Source organism: Alligator mississippiensis, chromosome 1 (genome assembly GCF_030867095.1).
Source record: "Alligator mississippiensis isolate rAllMis1 chromosome 1, rAllMis1, whole genome shotgun sequence".
NCBI classification, from domain to species: Eukaryota; Metazoa; Chordata; order Crocodylia; family Alligatoridae; genus Alligator; species Alligator mississippiensis.
The window spans coordinates 49354076-49366561 of record NC_081824.1 but is presented as its reverse complement, the minus strand read 5'-3'; the positions used below and the strand labels follow the sequence as shown (position 1 = coordinate 49366561).

Here is a 12486-nt window from a genome sequence, read left to right as displayed (position 1 = left end):
TTATAATTATAAAATAGAGCCTAATATCCCAGGGAGGAAGTACCAACTTCTTAACAGAGCCTGAGCAACTGTGCATTGGGTTTTAGATATGCCTTGAGTGGAAATTAAGTAGATAGAAACTCCTATAATTTAGAAGGCAACCTCTTAATTAAATACTGACAGACATGTCTCAAAAGGACATGGCCCACTGGGTTTTACAATCTAAATGAAAGAGTATACAAGGGAATAATGAAATGACAACCAGGTAGGGGGCTCACTCCATTCCTTCCAGGAGGGTTTCCTGCCATGGTAGCCACCTAAGCACAGCCATGCCCACTGTTCCATTCTACATAGACAAATCTGAAATGATTGTTTTCCAAACCGCAGCTTCACAGCATCCTGTATGCCCCACAATCACCTCAATTTGTGGAGAAGTACTGTAAGGGTTGAACAGGATGGAGGGACCTTATCCAATGACTGAATCTAACTCTAAATGACTAGAAAAGCCTCTCTCCCTCCTAGCATCCCAAAATTCTATAAAAAAACTGACAATACACATTTTACCTGGAAGCTGGGGACATGATTGCTATGTCAGTTTTCAAATAACAGCAAATCATTTAGTAGAAGAGAGATGAACTGAATGGTGAATACATGTTTAATATGCATGTTTCATAGAAGTTGAATCTACAGAGCTCTTGCTGAAATTCAGTACTTGTTGGAACCTTTTAACAGAGTTGAATTTTGACTTGGCCTACATTAAATCAACCTCATTTGAAGGCAATGGCAGTTGCAATACTGGTAAGAGTTGTTACTAACCATCTGGTAAAGATAAATTTACTAGTGTTTCTTACATACTATACAAAAAAACTGGAGAATTTTTCAGTTGGCTGATTAGCTTGTTTATGTATTACTTTCACTAAATTCAGTCTATTTCCATATCTTCCATGAACCATCAAAATGGCATCTTTCTCCCATGTAATTGGACGTTTGCAATTAATGAGCCAAGACAAGCATTCCCTCAAGCTCAGTTCCTTACTACCATTCCAGTCTTTTTTCCCTAATTATACTGAAAGCAGCTGGCAAAGCGGATTGCTGACAGGTTAAAAAATTTTCTCAGTCCAGTCTCCCATGCCCTTATGCTATAATCTTCTTTTTTTTTCCTATAGGTAGGCAAAGGGCTTGCTATTGTTTTAAGTTTCAGAAAAAATCTTGCATTAGACTGTGATACTAACTATTGGTATACTCATATGCATTACCAAACATGATAAGGAACAGCAAATAATCAGTTTTTCTCATAACATAAAGAGCATATACATTCTCTCAGCAGGGTTATAAAATGTTGCAATTGCTTGGATCTACTTAATTAAGCATAGTGAACTGGAAGACAGAATAACTGACAATTATATTTTGTGCGTACTAGTATTTTTCCGCAGGTCAACAAAGATGGCATTTGTGTTTCAGTTTATTTTACTTTCATTCATCATGGGTCCCACACAATTTTATAAAAATCATTTTGTAGTGGAAGTTAACTCTTTTCTAAGGATCTGGTTTGGTTTTGTTTACCCGGTACCTTACCAAGGTAGACCTGAAAGCTACTGTCACAATATTCAAACTTGGGACTCCAAAGTCAATTCATATTTGGGTTTTAAATAGCTCTGTTTTAAAAACAGCAGAATTACTTAGCTTTCATTAATATTAGAAACCCATTTTGGAAGTGAAATAAAATAACTAGCTTGTAACTAATGCACCAATTCCTCTTCTCCACCCACAATAACTCTAAAAGGAAGGCTCAAATATATAAGCCTTCATTAAGCTAAGTTTCTAATTTTCCTTACTATAGCTATTTTCACTATTTTGTAACATGTTAATATAGTAAGTATTCTGTTACACAAACATCATCATTACAATCACAGTATTCCCGATATTTAGCATCATATGCAGTAGGTTGCATTGATAAGGAAAAAGTTATTGGCAATATTCTTTTCTGACATCATTTCACGGGCATTGTTTTTTCTCTAGCACAGCTTGACCTCTCATCTTCCTCCAGCTAAGTCGATTCATCACCAGTCAGCAATCTGCCTAACATTATTTACAAAACACACCTCTGTAAAAAAAAAAAAAAAGCAGAGGCTAGTCATTTTAAGGAGACACCTTTTGCATCAAGCATTGCAGAAAGAGGTCAGAAGAATGAGTTCACCATTAAAGATCATCAACAGCCTCACACAATTTCTAAGAATCTATGTTATTTGCTGAATTGATCATAATCAACATTCCTCGGGCTAGTATACCTTGAATGGTAAGGGCAGAATTCTGTTCCACCGAATGGATGACCAAAGTACAGTTTGAGACTAACTCTGGGTTACCTGAATGAAGTACAGGAGCAATTCTATTACCCTCATGGATGTGTAAGTGCCCCAATTTTAGGAACATGATCACCTTTTGGAGAGACAGACACACACATACACATATTGCTATAATAGAGGGTACTAGGTGAAATAGAATTCTGTTGAATATGTCTTCTGTTCCCACTAAGGTTTTCTGAAGTTCTCATTAATTTCAACAGCAGTAGCATGAGGCCTCATATCTTTAGTTGTATGGAGTTTACTGAACACTGTGTTTAACTTCTCTTTTCTTTTTTTATAACTCCCCTCTGTGGACTGTTGCCCCCTTCTTCCCTCACTGACTGACAAACAGCTAATTTCAATGCAACTACCTCATCATAGCTTGCTCAAGAGAAGCAAGCTGCCCTGTCCTTGTCCAGTATTCTAATTCTTGCAAACTGAGATAAGCTGCAATAGAAATGTTTTGAGTACTTTGCCTGCAATCCACCTTCCTTTTAAGTTTAACTGTATATGTGACATAGAATCACAGAATCATAGAAAGTTAGGGTTGGAAGAGAGTCCAACCCCCTGCTCAAAGAAGGACCACCCCCAACTAGATTATCCCAGCCAAGGCTTTGTCGAGACAGGTCTTAAACCTCTAAGGATAGAGCTTCCACCACTTCACTAGGTAACCTGTTCCAGTGTTTTACTACCCTCCTAGTGAGAAAATTCTCCCTAATATCTAACCTAAACTTCTTTTGCAGCAACTTGAAAGCATTGCTCCTTTTTCTGTCATCTGCCACCACTAAGAACTATTTAGCTTCATCTTCTTTCGAACCCCCCTTCAGGTAGTTGAAGGCTGCTATTAAATCCTCTCTCAGTCTTCTCTTCTCTAGACTAAATAAGCCCAGTTCCTTCAGTCTTTCCTCATAAGTCATGTCCCCCAGGCCCCTCACTATTTTTGTTGCCTTCTGCTAGACTCTCTCCGATTTGTCCACATCGTTTCTGTAATGGGGGCCCCAAAACTGAACATAGTACTTCAGATGTGGCCTCACCAGTTGTGAAAATAGGGGAATAATCACTTCCCTTGACCTACGGGCAACACACCTAACAGTGCAGTCCAATATGCCATTAGCCTTCTTTGCAACAAAGGCATGCTGATGGCTCATATTCAGCTTATTGTCCACTATTATCCCCAGGTCCTTTACTGCAGAGCTGCTGCCCAGCCAGTCAGCCCCCAGCCTGTACTGGTGCATGGGATTGTTCCATCCTAAGTGCAGGACTTTGCACTTGTCCTTGTTGAACCTCATGAGATTCCTTTTGGCCCAATTCTCCAATTTGTCTAGGTCACTCTGAATCCTAGCTCTACCCTCCAACATATCTACTACTCCCCCCAGCTTGGTGTCATCTGCAAAGTAGCTGAGGGTGCACTCTATGCCATCTTCCAGGTCGCTGATGAAGTCATTGAACAAAACCAGCCCCACGTCTGACCCCTGGGGCACTCCACTTGATAACAGCTGCCAACTAGACATCGAGCTATTGATTACTACTCTCTGAGCCTGATGCTCCGCTGACATATATCAGCGAATACCAAAAGACACAGTCAAATATCACTGCTGCTTTCAAGAATAAATAATGTCCTCCTGAAGCAACCAATCCATATCACCACAAGATCCCAATTTTATAAGGCTGCTATTTCATTTTTACTGTTTGGTAATGTGTTGGTTGATTTTAAAATCCATTCTGCTGTCTCATCATTGCAGAGTGATGCCATCACCAACCAGAAATCATTCTCTTAATTAATATGGAAGTGACCTAAATAAAACATTAGGACAGAAATTAAACATAACTGATATAAATGATCAGAAACTGGTTCAAATATGTAACACAACAGAAGTTAATTACACATAAAATACTTTCAAAATGACCACAGCTAGTTTAAGATAAACCTGGACGGATGTAGTATCGCATTGAACTGATTTAAGTTAAATCAGTTTAGTGAACATCTGTCTCAGGTCCCCTCCAGATTCCAGTTAATTCATTGTCCCCCAACATCCCAAGATGCTTTGCACCTACCCTGCAAACCCTCAAACAATTCACCCTCAGGCTTTTTGCCTTTGTGTACTTAGATAAAAGGTCTAAAATACTATGAACTATATCTCCTTTAAAAAAGGTTAAAGGTAATGTCGAACCTTTCCTATATAATAATACATAAAACACCCACAAAATACTGAGCCTTCATCTGGCAGCATTTCCTGCATAGGACAGGAGTGGAAGAAGCATGAATTGTAGGCAGGCAGAAAACATGTAGAAAATTTACTGCAAGAATCATTGTCTTTTGTGATTTTGAAGCTTCAGATTATAGACAGTATATCTTTATGGAGTCCCAAACCTTCCTCAAAAGGAAAATAAGGGTTGGAAGGGACCTCAGGAGGTCATCCAGTCCAACCCCCTGCTCAAAGCAGGACCATACCCAACTCAATCATCCCAGCCAAAGCTTTGTCTAGCTGGGTCTTAAAAACCTCCAATGATGGAGATTCCACAATCTCTCTGGGTAACCTGTTCTATAATTCTGTGATAGACCAGACCTGGTAGAATGGCAAACTGTTCTGTCAACGGTGCTCCCTAAGGTGAACATGTATAAAGCACAAAACATCTAATGGGGGAAGCAATTCATAGAGTGTGCTGGCAAAATAAATGCTGCTAAAAGCAATGGTCATTGCTTTTAACAGCATTTATTTAAAATATGTACAGTAGAAAATGCTGATGAAAATTTGGACCAATTCAGAAAAAAATATGCCATGATGGACGAATCTTCCTAACTCTTTCCTTTCTTGAAACTGGAGGTCCTCTTTCAAACATATAGCAAGTTATCATATACCCCAGCCAGGGTTTGTCCTGGGTGGGGGCAGCCAGCCAGGGTTTGTCCTGGGTAGGGACAGCCCCTGCAACTTTTCTGCCTGCTCCCACCAACTCTCTGCTCAAGGAGGGGAGAGGGCAGCTCTTGTCATGGTTTGTTCTCTCACTCAAATGGACAGCAGGTGTTGTGGCCATGTCCTGGCCTGGGGCTGGCATGTTTTAAAACCCACTCCCTCCCCACCTGAGCATCAGAGCCCCGGGCCAAGGTGTGGCCATGCCCCTCCTCCACTAGAGTGAGTAGGGAGGGGAGGGAAAAAGCCTAAACCCCCTTCCCCCCGTCAGTCAGTGAGCCCCTGGCTTGGGGGTGCAGCTATGCCCCCCACTCTCTACTAGAGGTGGGGGTGGGGGCAGGGGCCTGGCAAGGACCTCAGGGACCCCTTCCCCCCTGAAACAAACCCAGGCTGTGATCTTCTGCAGTAAGGGAGAGGGTTTAATCCCCATCCCTCCCCACCTCAGCCTGCAAGCTGCTGGCCAGAGTGTGCCCACACCCCCTGCTCAAGGGGGGAGCACAACCCTAGTAGGGGTTGCCCCCCACTAGGTGGGCAGCAGGAGACAGAAGTCTGCCAGAGGCTGTCACCCCAGGCAGACAGGGGCTGGGGTCCTGTGAGGGCCTAGGAGGGGGTTTAAACCCCCCCTCCCCCACCTTAGAGTATTGGCCTCAGGCCGCAGTCTGGCCAGATGCCCCAATCTCTGCGTAAACTGGGGGGGAGGGGGGTAAAAGCATGGTAGAGGCTGCCCCCATCAGACCCTGGCTGGGGTCCCATGTGGACTGGGAGGGGTTTAACCCCCTTCTCTCCCACCTCAGTGTGTGAGCCCTGGGCCGACGTATGGCTACACCCCCCACATTTGCTGCTTGAGGATGGGGGAAAAGCCTGGCAGGGACTGCCCTGCCTCCCCGCAAGCAGGCAGACCCCATTTAGGGTACACTGTGAGCCAGGTATAGGGTTTAAACCCCCCCTCCTCCCTTTTCAGCATGCTGGCCTGGGCCAGGAGATGGGGATAAGCCTGGCCTATGCGGACCAGAGAGTGGGGTTTAAAGCCCCCCCTCACCCTGGCCTCAACATACTGGCCCCAGGCTGGGGTTTAGCTATGGCAATGGCTGGAAGGCCTGCTCTAGCACCCCCCAGCTTCTGGCCTGAACCAGAATGTGGCTGCATTTCCAGAATTGGAAGTGAATGTCTGTTCTCTTGCTTATTGGTTCAATCTATCCAGTTTAGACTACCTTGCAAAGACTGAATCAATTCAGGCTCTGACTTTTTGACTGTCTGTATTTAGCCTGACTGTCAGGCACAGCTGTGCTCCAGCTTGGACTGGGCGCCCTCCTGTGCATGAAGCACATGCCACATAATTAATATAAACAGAGGACCTTAAAGTTATGCCTTTTGTGTAGACATTGTTCTTAAGTTACCATTAAAGAAACATTTGATAGGCTCATACATCACTCCTTAAACACATAAGCATTTTATGTTTCTGCTTTCATTTTAAAGACTCTAATTAAACTGTAAGCAATTTCTACTGTGCAGGTACTTCTCTATAACATTACTACAATACACAATACAATCATAGAACCATCAGAATGGAAAGAATCTCCTGGTTCATCAAGTACAGTCCCTTGCTGTACATTGATCAAACTCTATATTAAAATTAGTTAGGTTTTTGTCCCTGCTACACTCATGGGAATGCTGTTCTAGAAGCAAATTGGTCTGAGATAGAAACTTTTTTTTAACTTCCAGCAAATGGAAACATTTGTTAGGTGCCAACAACATACTTTAATAAGCAGTAGTTTTTTTCCCCTCCTTTGTTTTACATGCAACTACTTGATGGATCTTGTCTATGGATCAGGAAGTATTTTTTCCCACTGTAAAGTAAATCAAGCAGTTTGCGGAACACCATTCAACTTTCTTTGATGCCTCATGTATTACCTATTTCTGGAGGCAGGATACCAGATTTTATCATTTCTGTTCCCTAAATTCATATTAACATAATCCTGTTTATATTTACCTCTCTTTTCTGCTCTGTTTCTGTGACCAGGGTTGGTATGAAAATAATAAAGAAGTCTTACTTCTTGAGCACCTGAAATATAGTACTGTAATGCACATGAAAATGTTGCCTGCTTATAAAAACAGGCCAACAGACAAATCCTATTCATGAATGATCCTATAATTACAGAGGGGAGGTAGGGAAGAAAGTGGGATGATATTGGAGCTAGACTGAAATACACCAACTGAGAATCAGGCCAATTTGTTTTTATAAAGTCATAGGCAGGAATGTATACTGAGGTCAAAGCAAGGATCCACCAATAAGCTATGGATTTTGCAAGCATTAATCAGCATCACGCAGGGGTCTCATTACAAGAATTCCATCTTCTTTTGGTCCTTTTATAAGTGGGATTATAGGATATGTGGCCTGTGATAACAGGCAACTGGAAATCATGATGCAAGGTGACCCTTCATTTCCATGATAAACTTTTTGTGCAGCCAGAATTTTTTTTTCTACTGATATTATGAACAAAAAAATTATTTAACATATCAACCAAAGTGTTTATTGCCATAGTCTTTAAATATAAATTATTTACCTTTCTTGCTTCTCTTATCATCTTCCTAATGGTTTCCTTTATTGTGAAAGGCTGTACTCGTGGTGGGTGAAAAAGCAGATCAATGTTTGTGCCACCAGAAATACCAGGCATGAGAAAGGGCCAACCCAAATCAAGGTTTGGAGCTTCTACATCTGATTCAATAGGCCAATAAGTTCCTGAGGAAGAAGCATCATCAACTGAATTGTCAGAGGAATAAACAGTGTTTGGAGGAAGTTTCTGAACAGTGTTCAAAATATAATTAATTTCCTCATCTGCAAGGAACTCTGTACATCTCTCCTTGGAAAGGAATTCTTTGTAGGCTTCTAAACCTCCTTCAATTAAAGCGTCAATGGCTACTCGGTACCATTCCTTGTAATGAGGTTCAATGTAGTTCTCTGATCTGCAGTCTTCATGTAGGGATGAAAGCAAAGATGAGGTTTCCATTTTCACAGATATTTAGCAACAAACCTTTTAAACTTCCATTCATGTACAGATGAAATGTATCTAAAAGGATATAAAAAAATGAAAAGAGTATTTTTTGCTAATTTGCAATCCAGAGAAATATAAAAATAAATGTAACAATGTATGATTCTAATGATATTATACTAAAACTCTCTAGGTCACCTAGGAATTTCAAGATCCTTTGAAAATTGTCTTGAAGTAATTTTCTCAGACCCAAGTTTAGGTATTTTTGTCCCTTTTTACTGAAGGAGAAAATAGCTAAGTGATTTGGTTATGTTCATATGTGAAATCTGTGGTAGAGTTGACACTATGTCCCAGATTTCCCAGTGCTATAAACCAAACCATACTCTATGAAAAGATAATATATTCAGTTAGCATTCATTTAATATGTTTCAAAACTTTATCTGTGGTAATTGGAACATTGCTAGAACAGTCAAGAAAAATGTTTCACAACCCTCGCCTGTCTCCCATTTCTTTACACTGTTTTCCATTCCTCCCTCACACACATACCTCCTCTTTGGATTCTCTGAAACCACAGTCGTTGTCTTATCTACTCTTTTTCCCATGATGAGCTAATCCTTGTGTTGCTTATAACCGGGACTAGCCTGCCTCACTTCGATGAGTTATGAGGAACTCTAGAGAAGTTTCTCCTCCCACATCTTGTATCAGGCTCTGAATCAGCAATTTGGTCACTAGTTTCCACCCAGCTCACTCAGTGGAGTTCCTGCTTGTATCTTACCATGTTACCAAGAAAAAGAAGGAGAAGAAGAAGAAGAAGAAGAAGAAGAAAAGAGATTTTTCCCTTTTTTATTTCAATTAAATTTAAAAGGGATGCTGGTGTTACCCACTTAAAAACTCAAACCTGTGCAAGAATAAAGGATCACATTATCCTTCTTCATTTACCTACATGAAGAGCCACTGAATTTTCATAATTTCACAATTTGCATGAAAACTAAGGTCTAATCGCATTCACGCACTGCACTGCATGGAGGTAAGTAAAAACCTGGAAATTCCATGAGAATGACAAAGAATTTGCCAAGCATAACAGAGAGAAGCTATATGGAAAAAAACTTCCTATTGCCAATGACAATGACATGGGAGCTCACCTCATAGTGAAATTCAGAGAAAGTTATCCTGAGGGGAACAGAGGCATCTCTCCCAGCTATATAATTGATCCAATAAACGATAATTACAGAAAGGCTCCATTCTTCCCTCAGTGTATGATGAGCAAATTAGGATACATATACACAAGCACCAATAGAACATTAATATGAAAACCATCATTTGAAGCCAATTTTGCAATAGTAAATCATTTAGGCATGTTGAATACATTTACACAATGTGTAAATATATTTTCTCTTTATATGCAGATATTACAAAGATGTTTTTACAATTTGTGAAATGTGCATTTTGGTCTGGAATTCATACTGGTAATATCCTAACCAATATTAAATGAAATAGAAGTTGCTTTCATTTAACACTTAAACTAAGCCTGGTAGGAAAAAAACGTTAAAAAAACTCTCTACAGAGGTCTGTAAAAAGTGAATTGAATTCCAGTGAATTCCAAAATCCAATTCAATGTTCAAACATATTGTCAATTCTGGATATTTGTGTCTGTGGATTTTCTGATCCTACACCCAAAGTCTTGTGATGGAGAAAAAAAATTACTGAATAGCTAAGAATAAGATAAGGGCAAAAATTCAGCCAAGATCACTGATGAAGAGTTTGCAAAGTCTGAGGTTTAACCAAAAAAAATGGAAAATGGCCAATCTGATATTGCCATCAACCTTTCACATGAGGGATTAAATCTGAATCATATCGCTGAGCCAGCGGGAAAAAAGATTGCTCCTGAGCCTGGGGGGAAGGAACATTTTTGTCTGCTACTATAATCAAGCAAGCAAACTAAGGGGGCTTGATGGCTTTCCAGAGTGATAATTTGGATCTGTTGGAGGATCTGTCCATTCATTGACATATGAAGCAAGTACAAAACGTTATGAAAGATGCGCAGTAGCATTAACATACACATTACATGTGTGCAGATGATTATACAGGGTGTAAAGGGTGGATACTCAATTCTGTGGTGCATAAAAGAGTACAGTAATTAAAAAGGACAAAATGAAACATGGAATGAAATTGTAATATTGAAATACTGAAAACAATGCCTCATAAATGAATTAACTGGAACAGTTTGTTTCAAAATTATTTGAGACTTAAGAGTTAAAAATGACTGAGAAAACAGTAATCATACACACGGGACTTGGTATTTGGGCAATGTACTGATGAGGCAATGAATAGATATTAAGCTGACCACCTATAAAACTCTTCTGCAAGAAATCCACTTCTTGTATGATATTAATGACCCAATCCAGTTTCCACTGAAGTCAGTCAATCTCTAGTATTTCTAGATCTGATTATACTGTGGCATAGGGCTGCTGGGAGTGGGAATTTTGCCACTGATTTTATGAGCTGCAACATGATTGCGCCTGAGTCTGCAAAGATGTGTGGGAAAAGAAATCCATTTTATATTACATAGCTATTGTGGCAATTATTAACTCGGTAATACCCAGCAATAAGTCAAGCATTTATATTTCTGCTAATATATTTTCTCTACAGCTCTAATCTTTGTCATGATATTCTGTCTTAAATTGTTTTTGTTGGCATCCATTGCTATTCAACTTATTCTGGGTACTCCAGGCATGGTGACTGATATGCGGTATATGAAGCCCCTGTTCTGGGGGTTTCACTGAAGGTTTTGTTTTCTTTTTTTCTTATTTCTTTTTTTACTTAAGCATTAATGGGCTATATCTTCATTTGGTATTGATTTGTAATACTGCATTGAAGTTAAGAGAACCTCAGGATGATATATTTCCCTATTTTAAAATTTTAAATGAAGTCATAGTAAATTGACTTGTGCTTACTGTTTTTTATCAAAGAAAGCGAATACATTTAATGTGGCACACAGATCAAATGAAATAATCTGTACTCAGACATGAAAGAAGGATGTGAATATGATACAGTTTTTTATCCAGGGAGAGCTACAAACTTCTGCTTTAGTGAATTCTGTCCTACATGAGAGTAATTATTTCCATAGAAAACAAATTCTGCTTGCAAAAGATATCAGGAACATTATATATTTATTTGAGAGCCAAGATTTCCTATTCATTATCAGGAAAAAGATAGACTGCAAGACAGGTCAGACCTATGGAAAATTATAGTGCTGAATTAAGAACATGACTCTATGGTATGGTACATGAATTTAGTCAAAAAAAATCTCAAATTGAAGTAATAGCATCAAATAAATATGGTACAAGGTCCAACCCTCTTGAAACCCTTATTTTCTTTCCTGGAAAGTAATAATTACTGTGTTGAAACAATATCCTAATAGAACTTTTATAATTATTGGAAGGTAAGAGAGAGAAAGAATGAGGAGAATTAGGTAGCTGGCTTGGACCTGTTGTGTCTTGTAGTTTAAATTTCACAATAAAATACAGGTATATTTTAGCTGTCTTTATGAGGGTTGTTTTTTACTATCACTCATGATAGAGATACAATTAAAAAACAAAGTTTACTAAATTTTTGAGAGTTGTCTTTTATTTTTAATTTTAAATGAACTTTTTCAAGTCTCTCTCTGTCATGTATGTTGATTTTTGTAAAGCGGGCTTGATTCTTGAAACATATACTCTCCAGATTAATACTTTCTCATGTCAGCAGCTTTATTACTAATATAAGTAGGGTTCCGGCAGAATCAGGCTGATGGTTTGAGTTTTCAGTAATCTACTTACACCCATCTATTGCTTATTGTAGGTGTTGTCGTGACTGTAAATTTGCAGACCTCATGTATGTATTTATATGGTTGACCAGCTGCTAGAAATTTGATGTCAACTACTTTTTAACTCCAACATCTTCACTATATCTGTATAAGTCAGATTCTCAACCAGGGTGCCATGGCACTCTGGACTGCTTTGAGATCCTTTCAAGGGTGCCAAGTAAAGCAATGTTAGCACTGTTAGGTATGCAAACATGATTCTCAAGATAAACCCAGAGACTTCAAATAGGAATCTTTAGTGTTAAAAACATTTTGATCCATTGCGGTCTTTCTCAGTTCTTTGCAACAGAAAAATTTCTCTATTATTTTTCCATGTTCAAAAAATGAGTGAAAACTAAAAGCTGGCATTTTCAAAGGGAAGCCTCAAGTCTGAGGGGTGCCATAGTCTAAAAAGTTTGAGAACT

The 12486-nt window shown here is 39.3% G+C and overlaps 1 protein-coding gene across 2 annotated transcripts in view; it reads right to left on the bottom strand.

The window, feature by feature from the left end:
* Positions 1-12486, bottom strand: part of FAM83B (family with sequence similarity 83 member B) — a 100710-nt gene that overhangs the window by 85121 nt on the left and 3103 nt on the right. For both annotated transcript variants that reach the window (XM_019497082.2, XM_006262421.3), the window contains exon 2: positions 7795-8298. In XM_019497082.2, coding sequence (XP_019352627.1) covers positions 7795-8238 — 444 coding nt within the window. In that variant the 5' untranslated portion in view covers positions 8239-8298. The remainder of the gene's footprint in view (positions 1-7794; positions 8299-12486) is intronic.